Source organism: Podarcis liolepis (assembly GCF_965112155.1).
Source record: "Podarcis liolepis genome assembly, chromosome: 1".
NCBI lineage: Eukaryota > Metazoa > Chordata > Lepidosauria > Squamata > Lacertidae > Podarcis > Podarcis liolepis.
Genome location: NC_139554.1, coordinates 33980674 through 34004925, shown reverse-complemented (window position 1 = coordinate 34004925; position 24252 = coordinate 33980674). Strand labels below are relative to the sequence as shown.

At 40.2% G+C, this 24252-nt stretch overlaps 1 protein-coding gene across 21 annotated transcripts in view; it reads right to left on the bottom strand.

Moving 5' to 3' along the window:
• Positions 1–24252, bottom strand: part of RALGAPA1 (Ral GTPase activating protein catalytic subunit alpha 1) — a 125865-nt gene that overhangs the window by 71165 nt on the left and 30448 nt on the right. For 9 of the 21 annotated variants that reach the window (XR_014526601.1, XR_014526602.1, XM_083504704.1 and 6 more), the window contains exons 13-21: positions 22967–23115; positions 21766–21895; positions 19693–19930; positions 17409–17570; positions 10361–10501; positions 4128–5693; positions 2211–2335; positions 1678–1894; positions 274–450 (exon numbers count right to left, since the gene is read on the bottom strand). Coding sequence is in view for 19 of the 21 variants with exons in the window: in XM_083504704.1 (XP_083360830.1) it covers positions 274–450; positions 1678–1894; positions 2211–2335; positions 4128–5693; positions 10361–10501; positions 17409–17570; positions 19693–19930; positions 21766–21895; positions 22967–23115 (2905 nt within the window). In the remaining 2 variants the exon portion in view is untranslated. The remainder of the gene's footprint in view (positions 1–273; positions 451–1677; positions 1895–2210; positions 2336–4127; positions 5694–10360; positions 10502–17408; positions 17571–19692; positions 19931–21765; positions 21896–22966; positions 23116–24252) is intronic. The other 12 variants (XM_083504690.1, XM_083504695.1, XM_083504691.1 and 9 more) reach the window with 3 other exon arrangements.

The following is a 24252-nucleotide window of genomic DNA, read 5'->3' as shown; positions in this document are numbered from 1 at the left end:
ATTATTCAGATTAACTTTATAGGCTATACTTTTCACCACTTCTAAGAGGAAGGCTGTAAAAATGAATGTGTTAGTCTTTAAGTTGTTGGTACCCCAACTCGTCTTATTGCTGCAACAGAATAAAATGGCTAATCCTCTAGAAATGAGTTAAATACTCAGAAATTTCACTCCTCTGCTTTGCAACAGAGGAATAACCCAGTCAGATGGACAGGGTACAAATAATACATTATTTATTATTATTATTATTATTATTATTATTATTATTATTATTACCTGTAATAGTTGCTGCTTCAGCAGATAGTGGTTGTTGATTGAGACTGCTGGTCTCAGAATCAATATGGAGTGTAGTTAGACTAGCAACTTCCTGTTCTTCAGCACTTTGCTGAGGTCCTGAACCTGCATCAGACTCTACAGAGGTTGTTGTGCCCCCTTCAGGGCCAAAGCTGAAATCTACAGAGAGAAATAGATACATATCTCAATGGCCTAACTAAAAGCATAGACCTGATCAATTTCAAAAACATAGGACTTTCCTACAAAGGGCATTCTTGCTACCTTTCATCTTGTGTTTAATGCAAGTGAGTTGTGCAATCATGTGCAGATTCCAACAAATCTAAGCAACATGATCCAGTGTTTTGGGATCTTATGACTCAACAATGAGGCAGAACAAATTCTGGAGAAAAAGTTTCTCCATCCTAGAAAATAATAATCTTCTACTTTGCAAAGGCTTTGGCAGCATGCATCACATACCCTCCTAAGAGGCTTGTATCTGTGTGCGCAAAAACAATATGATCAGGGTTTAGAAACCAATTGAGGGTGGACTGTTGTTGAAAAGGAATAACCAGCTACAGGACAGGAATCTCAACCAGCGAATCAATTGATGCAAGCTATTAAGGCCCTTTGTAGCTTTACTAGGTATATAGTCTAAAGTGCTAAAGAGCTCTTGTCCTGCCTGTCCTAAAACAAGGAGACCTTGCCCAGAGCCACATCAAAGATCAATTATGAAGGTCTGGATCTGCTAAACTAAACGCAATGAGCTCTTGTTGATGATGCACCCAAGTTGTTGTAGTGTGAGGGACATATTCATGACCCTGAGGAAACCATCACAGTGGAAAAGAAGGATTGCAAAGTTGAGAAGTTCCTTCCCCACCAGCGTGCATATAGAGTTTTTGGATTTGATATCCCACTTTATCACTACCCAAAGGAGTCTCAAAGCGGCTAACATTCTCCTTTCCCTTCCTCCCCCACAACAAACACTCTGTGAGGTGAGTGAGGCTGAGAGACTTCAGAAAAGTGTGACTGGCCCAAGGTCACCCAGCAGCTGCATGTGGAGGAGCGGAGACGCGAACCCGGTTCCCCAGATTACGAGACTACCGCTCTTAACCACTACACCACACTGGCTCTCAAGGTTATATAGGGCCAAGGTTGCTAGAAGGTTGTACTGTTGTCTGTTGTTTCTTTCGCGGATCTAGGTCTACAAAAATACCTGCTCCCAAAGTTGTATGCTCTTATAAAATGGATAAGCCAAACACATTCCTTGTAGACTTTGCTCCAGATCACTTACAGAACCTGTGCACATTCACTCTTCTCAATTTCTCTGCATAAAGCTGTCTATTGCAAAAAAAAATATGTAGAGGAGGTATTATGATTTTAAGGGAAACTGGATGCGGGAATACTTGCTTTCAAATTTTTGGCCGTCATACTGGAAGGCGCTGAAGGAGTCCGAATGGCTGTCGGAACTGACAAGGTCACTGCTGCCTGCACTCGCAGGAGACGTCCACTCAGAAGGCACACCTGGGTCATCTGCAGGGCGCATTTGGCTCTGCTTGTTCAGTATATCGGGAAGGTCTTTTGGAACTTCTAAGCTTCCTGGACTGCTCCCTCTTCTGGTCACATTCTAATTGAAGAAATATTACAATTGAAGAAATAGTTTGAGAAAAGACTTTTACAGCCAGAAATGATTTTCATGTTTGCTATTTCAGAGACAAGGGCTGTACAAAACTAAATGATTCAGCTACTACCGATTTTTAAGTCCAGCTCCGTTTCCATCAAATAACATTTACTGCAGCCATTTTCATTTGAGGCTATCAAACTAACAAACATCACTAGCTATTAACATTTTTACAGTCATAATTAACTGGTGATCTTGTAAATTGCTTAGCATTAGAATTGTATCTTATATTTCAGGACAAAAGAAAATTGCAAAAGCTTACCAGAGCACTACCACTGCGCAGTCTTTCAGCTATAAACTCATCCATGAGGTCAGGAATATTTGCATTACTACTGCCATTATCACTACCAAGAGGGTTCTGCTTTGGGCTCATATCCTCTCTATTGGCTAAAAGCAAATGAATGACTGTATATAGTAAAGAACAGTTTCAATAACAAAATATTTTTTAAAAGCACAGAAATAAAACAGTAAATACAAAAGAATGTCATGCAGTTAAAAATACCTTCTCCCATAAAATAAATTTAGTTTTAGGAATTAGTAAGTCTACCCTCACCCTTCAACGCCCCCCCACCCCTAGCCATCACCACTGAGCAGGTGTTAGTCAATTTCCAGTGTGACCTTTGAAAGAGCAAGAAAGCTTACAGATAAGCACTACTTAAAGTTGTTAATGCACTTTAAGCACACATTCTTCATTCCTCCATATCACCAGATGCATAATCCCCCCCAAACTCTGCGGGTGTATGCTAATGAGAAACATATAAGTAGAATGTACCAATGAATTATGTTTCAATGCAGTACTGTAGACACAGAGTACACTTAAATAAATTAATAAACAATGAAAGATGACATGATTCAAAAATTAACAGAAGACTTAAAATGGTCAGTGGTTTATGATCAATATTGCACAGAATTACACTGTTTTTAATTCTGTTACACTATTGTGTTATTTTACCTTGAAGGTTTTATTTTTCTTGCTTATCTTTTTTTTTTTTTTTGAGAAAGTGTTATCCCCTCAAAAGACTGCAAAGCAACCGTACTGTTAATCTGAGGTATAACATGGTCTTGACATTAAAATCGTGAAGTATTAAATTTCAAAATTTCGTTCTATATACTCCTAGAATCCAGACTGCACATTGCTTTTTAAAGAGAAAACTTTACTAAATAGCATACTGAAACAAATTAGCCGGAAAGAATCTACATTACTACCCAGTCTACTGTGATATGCTTACAAAGACTGCCCTCAGATGGCATTAACATCTCAATGCAGGATGCATTACAGAGCATTCTGTTAATCATGCCAGCATACAATGTAAATAAAAAAGCGCAAAAAACCTACCTCACTGCTGAAAGTTAATTTACTGTTCTTTTAAAAGTTACTGAACACATGAACTAAGATGGTGATATTAGAATGACAGCCAGCCTTGCCCATTTTGGTTAACACATAGAGGCTCACGGTTAGCTCAAGGAGAACTATCATGGTACCTTTATGCACTTCCATGACCCCAGGGGGGAGGGAAAGCAGTGATAGATGTCGCTTAGGAAGTCAGTGCATCCATTCCAGTGAATGCACACAGAAAGCACTGAAGCATATTTTGAAATAGCTCAAATAAAAATGACAAAAATCCACACCAGATTGTTTTAAGAAGATAGTCCAAACAGGAAATTTTGAAACCTACTTCAAAATTTTCTTGTCTCGTTTTCAGGAGGAGGAGGAAGAAAAACTAACTGAACCTACAATTGGCTCAAGTGAAATAACTGATCACTAGGAAGATAAATTGGAGATATCAAAACAATTCCCCCCCTATTGGACAGCATATGAATGCCAAATATATGTTGAAGACTGGCTTTCAAGGCTTGCCAGGAAAAGTATATGATAAAGACAGGATCCATTGGTAGGTCATTTACTATCTCTTCCTCTTCCCTACTCTTAAAGTGTTCAGCAGCAAAGTGGTTCACTATTATTTTTAAAAAAGGATCATTAGTAATTTAACGTTTATCAAAGTAACTTATGCTGGAGGGGGGAAATTCAGCTGGCCATATGCGCATGCAAAACCAAACAGGAAAAGCACTGATCATCCCAAAGCCTTTTGATTTGCTTTATAAGAGCTTGCTTCAGGTGCATCAAGCCAAACTGGTGCTGCCTTTCTCCTATTGTGCTCCGCACACTGTTAGTGCTCACCTGCAGCTTTCTTTCCAAAATAGCCCATTACATGACTGTACAGATCCCTCAGTGGAGCCTCTGCTGGCACTCTGCTCTGCCTCTGTGGGGAAACATTTGCCTTCGGCTTCGAAAGAGCATGTACAACAGATTTATAAACACCACCCAGGGAGCCCTGCTGTTGTCCCGACTCCTGACTCGATGGCTTAGGTGGGCTACGGTTTGACATTTGATTTATTCCAATACTTTCCTTCTGCAACACGAATGCTGGAACATCTCCTGATTCTTTAATTTGCCTACTATAAGCAGAAGTTGTACTGGCTGTATCTAGAGGCCTATATATTCCGGGTTTGACCAGCACAGCCATTGTGGATGAGCTGGTGCTTGTGTTGCTGCTGCTGCTGCTGCTGCTGTTGCTACTGCTCCCGCTACTGAAACCACTGAGTTTACGAAGTCTTGCTTTCCAGGGGGCCTCTTTGTTTTCTAGAGGATTATAAAACTGAACTGATTCAGTAGATGGCCTAAAAGTAACATGGACACTGTTTCGCTTTTTAGCTGCTATTTTCATTATTTTAGCCTTATGGGTTACCGTTTCAGATATGCTTCTCTTAGTTGGTGACAGTTTGCTCATGCCAGTAATGTGAAGCATTTCAGGGTTAACTAAGGCTTTATGTGGCATTTTCTTTGCATGCATAACACTTGTGTTGGTTATTTTTTCATTAAAGAGGGCACTTCTATGCTTTTCAGCTAGCACTGCTTCCACAGATACATCTACATCAGTGGCAATTTGTCTGAACAAATACCTCTTCGTTTCCTTTTCTCTAGGGCTACTTGACCTGGGATCAGGCAGATTTTGGATGGGGTTATCAATGTTTAAATGTTTAGCTTTATCAGCTTGGCTTCCTGTAGAACTGTCTACTTGTGTAGGTGCAATATTACTTATAAAGCCACTTTGGTTTTGCTCCAATTGCAGTTCTGCATCATCAGCACTTTCTGCAACAGTGGTACTACTTGCACATGTAACAGTCTGGTCTGTATGCTCTACTCCATCCAATGGCAATTTATCATTCCTACTTATTCCTGCATCAACTTCATGAGAAGAAGGCTCATGCTTATCTATCTCAATGCTACTGCAAAGTTCTTCGTTTTCCTTAAGATATTCTCTCAGAGAGGAAAGAAGATCATCTTCACCTTCAAGGTCAACATACTGGTTTTGTTCAAAGGCTGTATCTGAAAGTTCTACCGGGCCTACCAAATGACAGAGATGGTCATAAATACTATCCCCAACTTCCAGAGAGGACTCTCGGCTATTTGTATCAGTAACATGACTTTCAGTGGATCTACATATTGAAGAGGCCTCTGTGGAACTCTGTAAGCTTGGCGCATGATGGGATGAATCGTCAATGACAGGAACTGCACCTTTGACTCGCTCAACTGTGAATGGTTCCAGGATGTCAGATGTGCTGCTACTTCGTGGAAGTGTCTGCTCCTCATTCAACGCATCAAAAACTTCACTGGGCGTTTCCTCACTCTGTGAAAAATGTCTGACGCGAGGTGGACGTGGGAGGATTTGAGCATCATCCATGTCTGTAGAAAAAGTATGTATTTAGGAAATCAAGTACATAAATCTAATATATATGTATACTATTGTTTTGTTTGTTCACTACTGCAAGGTAGTGATACGCTTTAAAAAGAAGTCCTTAAGAACCATAAAATATTCTCCACCAAAAACTAAAATGTTGTTAAACACATACACACACACACACACATGTGCACATACGTGCACATATATGCTATCTAGTACAATGTGAGATATGAGTTAGACCATCAGAACAGTCTTAAAATATTAACATGCATGGAAACAGAGCAAGATCATGGGAGACATGGAAATGCTGTTAAAGCTAGGGCTGTGCCAATAAATTATGAAATACTAATTCATGGAATCAGAAATAATGACTTATAATATAGACTGCTTTGGGAAAATATGTAACCTAAGAACTGACAATATTTCTAGCCACAAGTTGACTCAATATGTTGAGGGAGCTGTATCATCTTTAATTATTAAGTAAATATTTCTTTCTTTCTTTCTTTCTTTCTTTCTTTCTTTCTTTCTTTCTCTCTCTCTCTCTCTCTCTCTCTCTCTCTCACACACACACACACACACACAAAACACCTAGGTAGGTATGTCCATAATGGGTGATCCCTCATTCAAGTGAAAGAAAGCAGATGGTTCCCTAACTCTAAAAGGCTAAGCTACGAACAAATGAACACATCTTTCTGTCTCCAATTGGGATCTTCTGAAGCACCTCTTAAAAATTGGATACTAGTTTCTTATAAGAACCAGAAAAAGCTAATACGATGATCCAGAGGAAGTCTGACAATTACTGAACCTACAGCTGACTTATCTTCATTTTTTTAATGATCAAAATGGCCAAAAATGAATCCTAACGAAGGATCCATTGTTCCCTCAGGATGAGCTGAACTAGCACTAAGAATGGGGGGGGGGGGGAAGAGCCCACTTCACCTTTTCCCTTGCTGTTTTAGAATTCTGTTGAAAGCAGAATACCCTCTTAGGAGGTGAGGTCAGAGAAGAGAACAAAAGCTAGCTGTGTTAAAATTCACACACCTACAAAACACTTAAAAACCAAAGGAAATCTCGTTCATAATTTCCTGCAGAAGCCCCACTGATATAAGGTCTAGACTCTAATGCACAACAAAGAGGTTCATGGAAGCTCTTATAGCAACCCTTCAGATTTCCTTTCGAGTGGATCTGGACTACAGCTCCAGGGGGACACACTGCAAAATGAGTTCTAAATAGTCACAGAAGCACCTCTGCATCCTTTTAAACACTGAAGATGCAAACACTGAAGATGACATTAAATTTAAATATGAAGCTTGTGATGCTCTTATTAACGTATTTTATTTCAGCAACTCTTCGTAGAATACCATTCTCTTCTAATACATTTTTAAACATTGTGTGCTGTTTTATTTCTATGTTTTGGTTGTTTTACTTTGGTTGTAAGGTTGACTGTTTCACGGAAAGGTAGAGAAAAGATACCAAACACACACACACACACACACACACACACACGGCTAAAATAATCCTGTCTCACATATTTTTGCTGCAGAATCTAAGTGTAGGATTGTTCTACCACTATGCAATGTACACAGTTTAGATGGGATGGGAAGGCTGCTCCACGCAGAAAACAAGATTGCACCCAGAAATGTTAAACTACATGTTGTTTCCTGTGCAGCCATTTGTTACTGTTCTGGGTACCCAAATACACAAAGTGCCACCAGCACAGTCTTCTTAGGAATGTCAGAAGGTGCCTTATTCTGTTAGGCCACTGACCCATCTCAACGCCTCCCCAAAATTTATAAGCACAAGACTTCCACAATCTGCTTCGGGCTGAAAGTCATGTTAACAGATTCTTAAGACAAAATAATAGTTTTGTCTCGAAAAACAGTAATCATAATACACAAAGCTGAGCTGATAACTTTTTAGAGACATTAGCTGTACTGATAAGTTTATACAGAAAATGACTTTTTAAGTAACAGATAACATAATCTTGTCATAGTCAACATATCCTGATATAAAACACAGATTGTTCCATTTTTTGAAATCTACAAAAATAGCCTGTGGAATGAGGTGAGCAGGTCTTAAAATGTGGGATGAACTTGGTGGAGAAATCTAAGCATGACATCAAAAAATCATTAGTTTTACCAGCGTCCATGGCAACTACAATTCTTTGATAGCAATAGTCCAACTGATAAATGATTAGGACTAGATTATTAATTGATGAAGTTTAAACACAGTTATATAGCATCAATAAAGGTGCCACTTAGAGGAACCTAAAGAAGAAACACACAGATTTTCTGAACTGTTTAATAATTTACAACACTATATTTTCTTTTAGCTCGAACTGGGAATGTTCCATATTATACAGTGGTAGCTCGGGTTAAGTACTTAATTCGTTCTGGAGGTCCGTTCTTAACCTGAAGCTGTTCTTAACCTGAAGTACCACTTTAGCTAATGGGGCCTGCTGCTGCTGCCGTGCTGCCGGAGTACGATTTCTGTTCTCATCCTGAAGCAAAGTTCTTAACCCGAGGTACTATTTCTGGGTTAGCGGAGTCTGTAACCTGAAGTGTATGTAACCCGAGGTACCACTGTAAGAGCAAATCATGAGAACTTTTTTTTAAAAAAACCCAACAACAAGCTGTGTCAAGACTGTCTGAAAAATATACTCTCCTCATTTCAAATTAACATGCTTCCCCCCCCCTTTAGTTGATGGCTATACTTAAAAGGAATGCATTTGTAGTGTTGTTTTGAAAGGTGAACACAGGCAGCCCATCCCTCCAAAGGTCCTGTGCCTGTCTGGACATGTTGCTGGGGGTAGGGGAAGAAAGGGATGGGAGTCTAGGAAAAAAATAAACAGAACTACAAGAAAAAACTTTTTTAAAAAATTATTTCCTCTAGCCGTTATGGAGCCTCACTGATACACAGCTGCAGATCTAAGGGAGAATGACTGGAGTGTGCTTGAAGACAACAAAGTTGCCTGGCTGGCCCCCTCAACAGAAGCACTTCACACAGCAACACTTTGCCGTCCATCTCACTTCTGTTTCCCACCCACCCCGTAAAATTTTATTAAGGTTTTTTAATAATACCATACAATTAAAAACAAACTAATCTAAATAAAAGCAGAAACAAAAAGAAAAGGTGGAGTCCTCTCTCACGGTTGGCTCTTAACCCTTGTCTCACAAAGGAAATTTTAGACTAGGGGTCAGCAAACTTTTTCAGCAGGGGGCCGGTCCACTGTCCCTCAGACCTTGTGGGGGGCCAGACTATATTTTGAAAAGAAGAAGAATGAATTCCTATGCCCCACAAATAACCCAGAGATGCATTTTAAATAAAAGCACTCATTCTACTCATGTGAAAACACACTGATTCCCGGACCGTCCGTGGGCCGGATTGAGAAGGCGATTGGGCCAGATCCGGCCCCCGGGCCTTAGTTTGCCTACCCATGTTTTAGACCCTCCCAGCTCTTACCTGGGAGCATCCCTTTCTTCTCCCAGCCTCTCACCATGGGATCTCTTTCCTTCCCTGCCTCTCACCCAGGGTCCTTCATCAACCATCCATCACCTTCATGTGTGCATAATCCCCCCAAAGACCCAGAGCCAAGCACACCAAGGAAAACAAAAGAATGAATGAATAAGGCAGGAAAATGGAAGAGAGGAACAGAAGAGAAAAAGCAAGAAAGAAAACGCACACCCCGCTTCCGAAACAGCTACTACAAATATCATCTCTGAACAAGCCTTTGAAACTGACTGGCATTATGAAACAACGAATCACAGTATACATGATTCAGCATATTTGAAATGTGAACAAAAACACAATACATTTATAGCTTGGGATTCAGTGGCACAGGAGATAAAATGTGGTTGCTTCAACAGAAAACCCACCATAGCTGTGAAGCATTTCTTGAGGCTGTCTATCACTGACACAATACCTATGAACAGAGCTTAAAAATCATTATTATAATATGGTTCATTGGGGGGCTTAAAAAATGTTGTTTTTCTAGAGATGGGTCAAGGGTTTTGTTAACAGAAGAACAGCTAGTTGTGTCTTTTAAAAGAAACATACACAACAGTTAGCACTTAAGTGTTTATAATACTGTTATAAGTAATAACATACTTTTTTCTGGGTCTATCGATGAGTTTTTAATGTGGTATTTACTAATGTAAACCCCTCTTTAGTAATTCTTATGCATTTACTGACATAGTCAGCAAGACATTGATTATAATAAACAATCAAAAGGAGAAGGCTATGATGCCGGTAAATTAAAATACAATGACCAAACAGCAATGATAGAAAATATCCTCAACCTCTCCATGCTGAAGACTGTCAATGAGAAATCTTTTCTTCGTCCTTCTGCCCTGCCATTTGATGTAGAAAACCTAGTTCAACAATGTATCTCAGATATTTGTGTCAAATCAACTTTTTAAAAATTCAGCTGTAAAGCAGAACATTGCATTACTTCTATAGGAATTGGCACAGCGCTAGCTTCTCACAGTTCCAGAATGAGCTGTAAATATAGCATACCACAAAACTCAAAATATCCACTCTCATCTCTTCCCCATTTCCTCCCCACCCCTAAATATTTTACTTTGAAAAATGTAGTGATTATGCAGTCTTTGAAAGCAGAAGGGTTAAAAAAGTGAAAAGGGGGTGCAGAAATTAGCAGAGGTGGCACTACCTGAAAGCTCATCAGAAAGGGGAGTGAGAACAATATCAGGCAAGAAGGGTTTGGAAGTATGGATCAGAACAGGAGCACTTTTAGCACTGCGTATATAGGCCGATGGCAGAGCACATTCACCAATGGATCGGCTTCTCATGGCTTTAAAAAAGGAAAAGAAAGAAGTGGGGAAGGAAAAAAAAGAAGAGTGACTATAATGAAAGGCTGTGTCACAGAAAAAGCAGCAACAGAGAAAACAAAGATAAAAAGGAAGAAAATTTAAATTAAAACATTTCAGCACAGCAGATATTGGCAGAGCTGTAAGGAAAAAAATAATCAGTGGGCACATAAAACATTTTGAGTTGATTTTTAAAAAATGCTAGACAGCAATAATGCCTATATTTTGACAACTACAATTACTGTGTATTCAAAGTAAAACACTAACAGGTGTGTATTCTCAGAAGCGCCACTGAGCTCAATAGAATTTCTTCCCAAGTTGAAAAATGTCAACAAGCTGAAGAGTGTATATAATTGTGCACTGTTAAAGCACATGTCTTGCACTTGCTCTGATCTAACGTTTCCTTTTTTTAAGTGAGAATCTTTTAGTCTGAAGAGCTTCAAACAATGAAAACAAACTAGGTTCCTTTCTGGTCACAGAAGCTTCATGAACAGGTCCAGACATTTAAAAATATGTCCTCACTTGCACTCCATCCCTGTCAAGGTATCTGTAAAGGGAATGTAACATGTGACTGATATGCTTTGGATTCAGACTCACAGTACAATACTATACACATCTACTCAGAAGCAAGTCCCATGAGTTCAATGGGGCTTACACTCAGGTGAGCAGGTGTAGCATTGCAGCCTAAGTTACCTTAACATAGGTTCCATTGGGTCGAGTTACTCATGACTTAAGTTTCATTTATTTCAATGGGAACTAAGAGCAACTAGCTCAAAGCAGCACATTTTTCAGCCAGTATGTTTATGGGATCACTTCCCAATAGCTGCAACTGTATCAATGGTCAGCTTGAGTTACATATTATTTTCTCCATGTAAATAAATCATTGACTTGAATAGCTTAAGAGTGTGTATGTATATATCCTCAAGCAATGAGTTCTACTGATTTCCTAATAGCATTATTTTAAGTAATTGCTGGAATTACTTTAGAAAATAAATTTAGAACATTAAACAATTCAGTTTTTTTAAGCAAACAAAGAGCAAAGATGTCTTAAATTGTAAAAGTCTGAGGAAGCATAACATTTAACTAAAATATACCAATACAGCAAAAAAGGATGCAAAACATGCCATCTAAATGGAAACATTAAAACATGGAGGCAGAAAAACAAAGCAAGTGTTTTTAAACACAAGGTGAGAATCCAACTTTCCTGCCTAACATATGCCCTCCTTGGATCTAAGTTACTACACTGGTATTATCCCCTGGTATCTATTCTAAGCAATGGCTTTGTAGTTCAATGCCTTACAAGATTATAAATTGCAGCACAGACTACTGCTCCTAATTGCATCATAATCTTTTTTAAAAGTGTTTTTATTAGAGATTTGCTGGGGTTACGAAAGTGCAAACATCGCCTCTATTTTCAGATCACAAAGTTCTGCGTCATAATCTTAAAATGCAAAACCAGACTGCATTGTTAACTTGAGGGTTTTAACACATCCAACTTAGTACAATTCAGACTCCACCATCCCCAATAACTTTCTGAGTTTCGCACTGCTCATTCCATTTGAATCTGAAAGAATTCAAGCGCAAATACTTCCTTAATTTAAAGCACTGAATAATCTTTTTATAAATGGACTTTTTATAAATGGACTGATTACATAGCTGAAGTGAGTGAACGACTTTCATGTGCCCAGTGCATCTGAAGAGCCTACTAACGATATTCATGTTATATGAGTTCTATCCACCATATTAGCTTTATATAGCCAAGTTAACATTCAATAGTTTTTGGTGATAATCAGACTTACTGTGCAATCCCAAACCCAGACTCATTGGGCTGGAGTGAGTTAGGATATGGCAGAGCCATCCACGCCAGTGGAAAATCCCTTTACCGGCAGACCTTTCCCCTGCCCATGAGTAGCCCAGTGGGCAGAACTATTATTATTTATTAAATTTGTCTACCGCCCTTCATTCACAGATCTCAGGGCAGTTCACAACATAAAATTACAACACCAATAACCCTCCCTCCCCAAACATGTTTAAAAGGGGTATAAGATGTTAATCAGCCAAAGGTGTAGTTGAAGAGGAAGTAAATCCTACCATTATTATTATTCCTACAACTGGCCCACCTGGCAAAATATCCCCAAATGGAAGGTGTTGAGGGCAAGAAAGAGGTTTGCTGGGGGTGAGGGTGCCTGGCTGTCACATTCGCTCCCCTCAGGCCATGACTGTGGCCCTGCAAACAGATGGAACATCCACTAATCAAGTGGCTGGCCCAAGACAGACCCGTCCCATAGAAAACAATGGGGCAGGACCAATCTGGGAAAATTGAGCTGCTTCCCCTTGCTAGCTACACCCATGGCAGCATGGGAGAGCTCCAGGTGCTGAGGAGGCCTGTAGCAAATCAACGCACAGCACCAGCAGGATGTGTCAAACGCAAACAACACGACACCTTGCATGGCGCAGGGTTATGCCTCACACACTCCTCATGCAGGGAATTTCGGTTCTAGAGATGGGCTCTGGAGAATGGGCACCAAGGAGGAAGAACACTCTGCACCCCCAGGAACACTGAGCACAGACTACTATGCAAAGACAGAAACAAGGGAACTTTTAGCTGCACTTTCAGCAAAGCCCACCTCCCCAGCATAGGGGAGGGAATGCAGCTATTATTCACATCTCTCTCCTGAGCTTCACTCTCAAACAGGCACTTGGAACCAGCCCTCCAGCGAGCAAGGAACCCGCACACAGAAAAGCCTTCATGGAGCCCACCTACCCCCAAGATCAGTCTGGGAAATGGGAGAGCCGTCTGGGAACCAACCATGCCACCCGGCAAACTCTCACACGAGAGGGCAGAGAACAGTTCACACCCCTGCCACCCTCCAACAAGTAACTGCAGAGCTTGGCCAGTAGAAAGGCTCACCTTTGACCCTTGGCCCATGGTGCATGTGGAAACATATTGCAGCTCCAAGAAACAAATGCTTGTACCTTACAAGGCAGTGTGTGCATGGGAGTGGAGTCTCTCACAGCTGGGGCTCATGGACTGGACCAGGGGCCTGGATGGGGGAGATCCTATGTTTATACTGACCATGCCTGCTCTTACTTTTGTGCAGGTCTGGTCCGATCCTCCTACTCCTGCAGAGGATGTGGATGACAGCCAAGAAGCACTGGTGGCCCACCTATGCCCATGACCAGGTTGAAACTCAACTGTGGCAACAAGTTCAGTGCAGATCTGAGCGATTTTGCCCTCAAAGTGTATGCTATTTGTATACAAACCTCAGAAAAAGTGAATACATTTCCCCTGACTCCTTTTGTTCACTTTTCTTTTTTCTCTCATTAGGCTTCATATATATTATATATCTATATCTGTTGCAACCTCACCCATTGATAAATATTCTTAGTATTTTTATGCTCACTATTTTTGTTTATTCTGCATATTACTGGGTCTCAGGGTTCTCTGAACAATGATGGTGCCAAGTTTAAAGGAACGCAATACCTAAGAAAATGCCACCCATTTGCTTCATGTATGGTCTACTCCTTTTGCTCTAGTCTAGAACTTACCTAACGCTTCCATGTTCTTTTGGAATGCGTCTGGGGAACACCCATAAGCAAAGGACAAAGGTAGGGATACATAATGTATGTGCAGAACTTATGTTTTTACTCCAGAGGTGGGTCAACCAACTATAGGGCCAACACCAATGCATCCTGACAACCACTAGGTTGACTACCACCTGCGTCTCTATTGCCACGTGAGGGCATTGGTCTCATAATCCGAGGAGGAATGAAGAAAAGCTCCCAAAAACTCAGAAAGATGGGCCATGTGGAGGAAATTCCAAGAGTACCTGAATGCGACTGAGACTGTGATGGCTGAAACAGCTATAGAGATAAAGTTTTGTTCACAGCCTACACAAAAGTGACCAAGAATAAAGAATGTGTTGTCATTTCTAGTCCTTTGAAGGAGGCCATACTGTGGCGATGTCAACCAAAGGATATGGGATGCAGAAAGAAATCAGAATTTAAACTGGATCTGCCTCTGGTTGCCAATGTAGCCCAGATTTCAAACACAGTCTCTGCTTTCTGCACAAATACGAGTGGAAAGGGGAAGAACCATTTCATGGTGCCAGATTTCCCCAAAGTTCAGTGAAATAAACTGTTATGCCAGGAGAGCAGGTTGTGTTGGTACAACACCTGCCAGCACATCATTCATGAATTTTGTCTCCACTGAGTTCACCCCTGTGTTTAAGCCATCGTTGTGGACATGCAGTTTTCAGTGGCTTTGATGCAACATACTGTGGTTAACGTGGGTAGCGCTGTGGGTTAAACCACAGAGCCTAGGACTTGCCGATCAGAAGGTCGGCGGTTTGAATCCCCACGACGGGGTGAGCTCCCGTTGCTCGGTCTCTGCTCCTGCCAACCTAGCAGTTCGAAAACACGTCAAAGTGCAAGTAGATAAACAGGTACCGCTCCGGCGGGAAGGTAAACGGCATTTCCGTGCACTGCTCTGGTTCACCAGAAGCGGCTTAGTCATGCTGGCCACATGACCCGGAAGCTGTACGCCGGCTCCCTCAGCCAATAAAGCGAGATGAGCGCCACAACCCCAGAGTCAGTCATGACTGGACCTAATGGTCAGGGGTCCCTTTACCTTTTTAATAAGGAATAACAGCAGCCTCAAACATGATATATAGTCTCTGTGGCTGTACAACGGCCTCAATTACAAACTGCTATGCTAACATCTGGTACACAATCAGAGTTAATGGATGCACACTGGGACATAAAGTCCTATGAGCTTTAGGTTAAGCACAAGTAAGTCCGTAACAGTGTTTCAGGTCTCACATCTGGGTTTCCCTTTAGTGAAACACTCTATATCAAATGTGGGGAACTTTTTTGGTTCCATGGGCCAGATCCTTATCAAGATTGGCCTCATGGGTAGGTGTGAGGGGCCTGCCCACCTGTCAATCACATAGTAACGTTATGATATCACACGTCTGACATATGGGCAGTCCCTGCACACCTCTAGCAGTTGGGCACTGGGGAACCTGCAAAGTGTTTTAAGACAGTCACCACACTCCAGCCTGAACCACTCGGGACAGGAGCATGTGGACTGCCTAGAAGCACTTGGCAAAAGCACCCTCTGAAGCAGCTCTGCGTTTTTCCTTTAAGAGGGTGGCAGGGAGAGGAGACAGAAGCCAGCATTATCCAGGCTCCTTTGTCCTCTCACTAGTTTAAAGGATGGGGTCCTGCTCATGAGCTGCAGACACCAGTGATATCGGCTGATGAGCGGGTGTGCATGACTTGGGGGTAAAGGGGGGAAAAACACTTTGAAAATTGGAATGAAAAAAGGAGACCCATGCATTTATCATGAAAAACTTAAAGACAGAATGGGAAAGGAATTTGCACTAAGTGGTACAACTGAAGACATGTGAAACTGAAGACATCAAATTAAAGTGATTCCATTTGGAGAAGTTTTGAAGTTTTGGAATGGATGTAGGCACAGAGGTGGGTGAAATAGTGGCTGTTGCTGTTCAGTTTAACAATAGTGTCCTACACTTGGGACAGGGCAGCAAAAGAGGTAAGGACTAAGGGACAGTTCATTAAGAAAAGCACACAACATGGTTGAGCCCAACTAATACCAGGATATTAAGTCTTGCACTTCATCCAATTGCTACAACTGTGGGGGTCCAGATTGTTTGGTATTAATGCAATTGTAGTATATGCACATTCTATGAAGGCACTGTGTCAGCTAAGGAAAGAAATTACTGCATTTGAGAGATCAATAAGCCTGGCGGGGGGGGGGCGGGGGAGTGCTTTGGCAATTAATACAAAACTCTGTCACAAGTGACAACAAGCAACAAAGGGGAGGGGATTGTTAGAGATTCAGATATGCCTAATTATTAATAATCAATTTGCTCTCATATCAAATGCTTTCTTAAAGTTTTAGTGCCAAGGGTCATATGTCTGGGGGAAAGTAGCTAATAGTGTCATGTAAATAAGAAAATGAGAAGTATGCAGAGGCACAGCTTTCTGTTTTAGACTGGAACATTCCAAGATCAATAGTGAAAAGTCAAGTATTTATAAATCTCAGCTAGCACTGGAAATGTGAGAACAGGTTACATGTTTGTGCCAGGATGGCTAAGCTGCTGGCTGGCTGATTGTAGCATTGTATTATTTTATACTGCCATATATAGTGTGAGTGACAGCTTTGAAAAGTTTGGGAAGTGAAATGAAATGAAATAAAATATGTATGCCGAAGATGGTCTCAGGTTGTCTGGGATCCTCCAAGGTTGGTTGCTACCTCACAGATATCGTACAAGCTGTGTGCAATTAACATCTTAGCTATAGCTCTTTCTTTTTGTAACAGGTGTGCTAGAACGCAAAGCCAGCTAATTCTGGTTTGAAACACACAGAAACACTTGCTACTAGAAAAGATCTTGCCAGTTTTCCTTACATCCTAGGATGCTATGCTCTAGCCTAGCTCATAAATTTGTCCATAACAGATGTCTTTTGAAACAGAGGTATCTATACAGCATGCCATCAGAAGTAGGGGTAGCCGCACATGCAGCAGCAACTGTAGATGCTGTGCTTGCAATGGGTCTATGATGAAATCTACACAAGATTTCAGTTGTATAAGGCAAATCCTTATGTGGTACATACATAATGGATCACAGGATCAGTGCATAGTGACCACACGTTTGGGTATATCTGTAAAAATAATTTGCATCTAACAGTCAAAAGGGCAATTACTTCTTCATCTCACACCACACAAGACTGTCCAGACTTACATACAAAAATGTATTGCTAGCTGTGACACACCCAAAGCATATGTAGAAAGTTATTTACGTGCATTGGGTCTATTAATTTCCCTTCTGCCTTTTTTGTGTAACATCTATGTTCTCTATTACATACCAACTGTTTTTTGTCGCACAATACTTCTGGCCTTTTCTGTTCCTGGAGATCCAGTAGTTGTTGCACTGCGCTGTCTCATTGGGGCTTGTCCAGGCTGATCACGGCTCCAGCCTCTTGAAAACGACTTATCAACCGATGCCTTTTGAAACTCATGCCCAACTCCTGAAAGGTAGAGGGGAGACAGAACATATCAATGATTACATATCTGCCCATCCCACAGAAACCTAGCCAGATGGGAAGGGTATAAATGAAATGAAATAATAATAATTACCAATGGTGATCATTAGGTTTTCCACCCAACTTTAAATTAAATAACTCAATACATATTACTACCAAAACAGTATTTAAAAAATCATTGTATTTTTGGTCTCAACTCAATTCTATATTGAAAGATCTATAATATAAGCAAGCTGTAGGTAACTATCTAAAACATAAAAAGGAATGTTAATCACAATTTATTCTGAGTATCATTCGGGTAAATATGCAAAGGCTTCCCCATGGAGAAATATATATGTGTGTGTGTTCCATCTTCTTTAATTTAAATCTGACTACTAAAGCCACACCCAATTATACCAACCAGTTATTTAATCTATTGGGAGGAATTCAATGTTGTGCTAAGGCAATCTTTCCACCAGGACAAGCATTTTGGCTTCCCAGATGGAATGATCTCCCCTCGTGTGTTCTGGGGGTGTTCCCACCACTCCAAGCCAATTTCAGGAGTGTAGCCAGAGGAGGGGGGAAAGCCCCATCACATAAGTGGAAGTCCTTGTGAAGGGACTCATTAATTGAAACCTGCATAATGTTCTTTGCTTTCTGTTACAAGCCACCATTACTACTGTTGTGCTGAACATTTAGGCTTATAAACCTTCCCTATAATTTGACAGAACTATGCCTGCTATGAGACAACACAAATTGTTACTTTATTTACTACTATTAATCATTCACCTGTGGGCTTCTTGGCACCATCTAAGTTTGGTTCAATTTTTTAAAAAATCGTTAGTATGCCATCTGCGCTTTCAAAGAGCAAAAGACAGTAAGCATCCCCAGTCTGGCATATGCAGTAGCAACAGCAACATCATGTTAAGAAATAAAATAAAAAATATATATAAAAATTCCTTCCAGTAGCACCTTAGAGACCAACTAAGTTAGTTAGTTGGTATTGGTATGAGCTTTCGTGTGCATGCACACTTCTTCAGATCTAGTTGGTCTCTAAGGTGCTTGTTGTTGGTTAGTCGTTTAGTCGTGTCCGACTCTTCGTGACCCCATGGACCAGAGCACACTAGGCACTCCTATCTTCCACTGCCTCCCACAGTTTGGTCAGACTCATGTTTGTGGCTTCGAGAACACTGTCCAACCATCTCAGCCTCCGTCGTCCCCTTCTCCTTGTGCCCTCCATCTTTCCTAACATCAGGTCTTTTCCAGGGAGTCTTCTCTTCTCATGAGGTGGCCAAAGTATTGGAGCCTCAGCTTCACGATCTGTCCTTCCAGTGAGCACTCAGGGCTGATTTCCTTAAGAATGGATGCATTTGTGTTTGTGCTACTGGAAGGAATTTTTTATTTGTTTTGTTTTGTTTTGTTTCAACTATGGCAGACCAACACGGCTACCACCTGTAACTACAATCATGTTAAGAGTGCTCACTCATGAGTAGGTCTGCAGGTGGCAAGGGCTCCAGCCTCACACTCAAAACAGAACACATTCCTGGCACCAGGTCTATTTTAATCGTTTACTAAGAGCAGATTTGATGCCCAAGGAGGACTCCACATCAAGTGGTAAACTGCAGTCCTGTCTTGTAGACTATTTATTTCATGAGTATATGAGCCTGCAGCTTTGCCCAAGAAGTCAAAGTATATTTTCAGAAACAGACCCAATGCTCTTCAGAATTTCAGGCATTGTGACATTATGGGCAACTTCCACTTTAATGAGGGATTTATTTGCCTGTAGCCAAACCAGAAACTGAAGCCATAATCAGCAACTGCACTGGATGTGGGGCAAATGTGAACTAACTCTTCAAAAGGATGATTCATCTGGATTTTTAAAAATTAATTGAAGGGTCATAAAACTGGCCTTCAAGCATGATTACTATACCACATCCTAATGTAGTTTGTACTTAAATGTAAGCATTGTTAAGGATATTTCAATATCTCTCCCACACATATTTTTAAAGGATGAATGCAGTTTCCACCTCACCTCTTACGTAATGATCATTTGTATATACTTCCTTTCATACAAGACATTAACAGACATTTTTAAATTAGATTAGTTTCTGAAGCCTGTCTGCCTTACCTTTGCCTTTATGTTTCTTTTGTTTCTGTTCACTTAGTTTATCCAGTGGGAGGTCACTGAGATCCAAGCTGTATAGGTTTCTAGCTAATACTTTTGTTAGAGTCTCCATAGTCAGTGACCACTCTGTGGCCAGCTCTTCCCAATAAGTCAATGATGACAATACTGACAAAAGGTCATCCCAAAGTTCTCGGGAGATGTACACATTTAGATTTGCCTTGATCCAAGCTACTATGAGAGTCTACAAACAAACATGCAGATAGTGAATATAGTAATATTTATCACATGGCAACATAAGAGAGTTAGGGAACTCAAATCATTCTAAGACACGGTAAAAATATAAGAGAGCAGCATAGCTATGTTAACTGTGGAGAATACATTTTAACTAAAGTGTTTATTTTCACTCCTTTCTTTGTTAACAACTGATAAACTTGGATGGGCCTTGGGGGATTTAAACTAAGTTGTAAGAAAAAGCCTCAATCAATTAGAACAAAGGAACAGATAAAGGACCAGATGCTTCAATGTTGTGCTGGCCTGAAATTGTAAATGGAACATTCAGCCATAAGCAACTTCATTCAATAAAAATGTCCCCATCTGCCACAGTACATCTGACATTACTTTTTACATGTATTTTCTTTTATATATATATATATATATATATTGCTTTGTCCACCCCCCGAAAAGAAATATAACAAAAGAAAACAAAGAATAGAAAATGTAAACCACAAAGCGTCAGAGCCTGGAAGGAATGATGAAGTATAAACTCATATAATGGTTCCCCTACCATTAATAGAGATATATAAAAATAAAGGATTCTCCACCTGCAAGTTCTGTCATTATTGGGATTAAAGGTTGCACACTGTCTTAAATGGCCCCCCTGTATTTTCATGTAGGAATATTCACTCCAAGTTCATTACATTCCTGCCCCTGGTCACCAAAGCACATTAACAAAGCGATCTGATTGAGAATCCACTTCATATGAAAGACTGATCCATTTTCATTGTATTATTTATTAGCAGAGTTTGCTAATGCTATCCAAACAGGATTTTAAGAAGCTTCACAGCTTATCACCACTATAGGTGACCTAGCCTCATATATTAGAAGCACTTCATCACCTAATTTAGAGAGACAACCATTTTACAAACATGTGTGTAAGAAAAATCTGATGGCTACTTCTATTAGGTTTAAACTGCTTTGGGAGTGGAGAAATGGTGATGAGGAGGAGTTGCTTATCCCTTTCTCTACCCTTGAGTTTCTGCTGTATCTGATTTCAGAAATGTATTTACTTTTAAAAATAAGTGTCCTAATCCTTGTGGGAGAAAACAGCCTGGAAGAAAGAGCTACAGCAGAAAATAATAGAAGAGATAAGCACCCTTATCCCTCCCATGTCTCTGCTCTAAATCACCTCTTCCCAAATCTAAATTTCTTTCAAAAGTAGCCATAAAGCTTCTGTTACACACACACACACACACACACACACACACGTGTGTGTAACTTACTGTTCCGCCATAACACCACATATTCTCTCCCTCCCTATTTCTATTTGGATGTTACCAATTCCTCATCTTTCTAGAACAGCTTTAAATGTCAAACTCAAGATGTAAGATGTGTTTACCTTGCACATCCGTCTCCTTCATTTACACTGATAGTGACTCTCAAGAATCACATTAGTAGTCCAAATCTCCACGGATCACATAATATATTTTGCAAAAATAATAAGCTAAGGATACATACACGGAGAAATGCAGCCTTAGCTGCATGAAATCCTCAAGTTATTACTAGTACAAAATCAATGCAATGTTCAAAGTGGGATGTCTATATATTTAGTAGTGATTCTTACGTGCAACTGAACTTCACATGCATAATGATTTATTGTCTGGTTTGTAATTTATGGCATTTAAAAAAAAATTATATGTATCTTGAAAGACCTTGCATTGTAAGGTGGCTTATGAAAATGTTAAGTAAGTAAACAGGTATCTCATCTGAGTGCAGTGCTGAGTGAAAGTCACCTTAGGTGAGCTGAACGCAACCTGATATGACTCAGAACAATAATAAAATTAATATTTATTCATTTGCCTGGAAAAGAGGTCCAGCAAGCCTTCCTGCTAATGTTGAATTCTTTCTTCCTTGATACTGTAGAAAAATTTGAGATGGTATTTTCAGTACTGATTCTGTGACCCTGAGCAGCACAAGCAGCATCTGTTCCCTGAAAAGCAACATAAGACTCGGTATAGTATGTGGACTCATATACATTTTTCTTAAGCATCTCAAGCACCTTTTAGCATTATTCGTGAGAAGCACTTTGGTGGCAAAGGCAGTCTTTTAACTGATCCCTCTGAAGTTATGGCCTTTACCATTTGTTGCTACTTTCCTCCTGACGTCTTACTCAAACCAGATCCAGTGAAACGGAAGTCGAAGAGGATTCTGGAAATGTATTCCACCCTCAGTCTCCTAGCATCCACAGAAAGACAGTGAAGGAACTTGACACATGCCACTATGCAGCTGCATTGACTATATAGAGGTTATTAATTCACGATCATTAGGAACTAAGTTTCCAGCTTCTTTCATTTTCTATGCAGGGCGGACTTAACTCAAACAATGCTGACTTTGCACACCAGGAATTTAGGAGGTATTACTTAATAGTTACATTATGTATTCATCCTATTTGCATCTCAATGCCCTTCCTCCAGACCAACTCATAATGACATACATGACACACATTTTGGCCTTACTAGAAAGAATACTGTAGATAAATTAGGTAGAGCACAAGTAATTTGCCGAAGACCATCAAGTAAGCTTCCTGGCCATGTAGAGATAACCCATATATACCATATTTTTCGCTCTATAGGACACACCGGACGATAAGACGCACCTAGTTTTGGGGGGAGGAAACAAGAAGAAAAAAATTCTGAACCCCAGAAGCCAGAACAGCAAGAGGGATCTGGCTTCTGGGATAGCCTCTCGCTATTCTGGCTTCGGGGACAGCCTTTGAAGCCTCCGCAGGGCAGCGGGGTGCCTTCACCCCACTGCCCTGCGGAGGCTTTGCGCAGCCATCCCCAAGCTAGAACAGCGAGACGGAGTGCTGCGCAGTGCTCCGTCTCCCTGTTCTGGCTTTGGGCTTAGCCACGCAGCCTGCATTCGCTCCATAAGACGCACACACATTTCCCCTTACTTTTTAGAAGGGAAAAAGTGTGTCCTATAGAGCGAAAAATACAGTATTACTTGAAGGAATAATAATAAACCAATGTAACCCCATTATAAAAAACAAACACTTTACCAAGTCTTCTTGTCCATGGTTACTTGCACTACCATGTAACGGTAGATATTAAGAATGCGTTTACACATATCCGTATGTTCATCCAGAAGTGTTTTAATCTCATTTGCTGGCTCAAGAAGAAATATATTTGAGGAATTTGTTATGAAAACCTGTGATTAAAGGGAAATAAGAACCATTATTTTGAGAATTCAGCTAAACTTGGCTGCATTGATTAATCATATTACTACCGCAGAAGAACTGGGATGTCATCAGGGTTAGTTGAATAAAGTCTAATTTGGCATACTTTAATGAGTGGAAAAACACTTCAAACACAAGTACAAATCACAGGGTTGTGGTTTTGTTTTTTTTACATTTTAGAAGCTCAGAATGGGGCCATGAAAGATACTCAAATGTCTCTGCATATATTCCATAAAGTGATACTTAACATAAATGCAAACATTAGATTTAATTTAAAATTGTCTGAAACTTGCCGAGAAAAATGTGAGTGGTTTCAACACCTGCTTGCTATCACAGTTGGAATAAAATGCATTGAAGAACATTTAGACTTACTAGGCACTCAAAGTTAGAGCCAACAGAATACAATGGAACATGCCCAAGTGATCCTAAAATTATACTCTGATCCAGAAACAGAGGTTATAACTTCATTTGGATAGATATTTCTAACAAATGACTACTGCAAACTGTAAACAGAGCTGAAGAGAAATGCAATAAATCAGTCATACACAATAAAACATGACATGAACTAAAACAAAATCTTTGGGTTTATGAAACATTGCACTAAATTGGCATTGGGTAGACACTATCTACTAACCTAATCTAGTCATCTAAATTGTTAGTAAGTGGCAACAATTATTTAAATGCTTCATAAAGTCAAAGATTTTACTTCACTTCTAGTTGTGGTTTATTTTCTGTGACATCTGAGTAATTGTATTTATATATTATGCTATTAGGAGAGTTGCCAGCCTTGAGACTGCCTTGATATGGACTGTGGCCCATTCAACTTATTTATTATTTGCAGTTTTCCATCTCCCTCCTCCTAATCTAATTACCATCCTGTTCTTTTATGGACAAAAACATAAATCCTCTGTGAATCTAGAGGATTTTGTCAGTTTTCCTTTCATGACAGGCTGGGGGCTTTTTTGGGTGGTGGTGGGGGGTGTTTTTTTGTGGGATGTGCAGAATGTTGCTGCCATAAGAGGAAGCTGCACAGTTCAAGTGCACAACACATGCATTCCCTCTGAAATCTAGTCAATAGCATTAAACTTTCATGTATGGCTTAATACAGA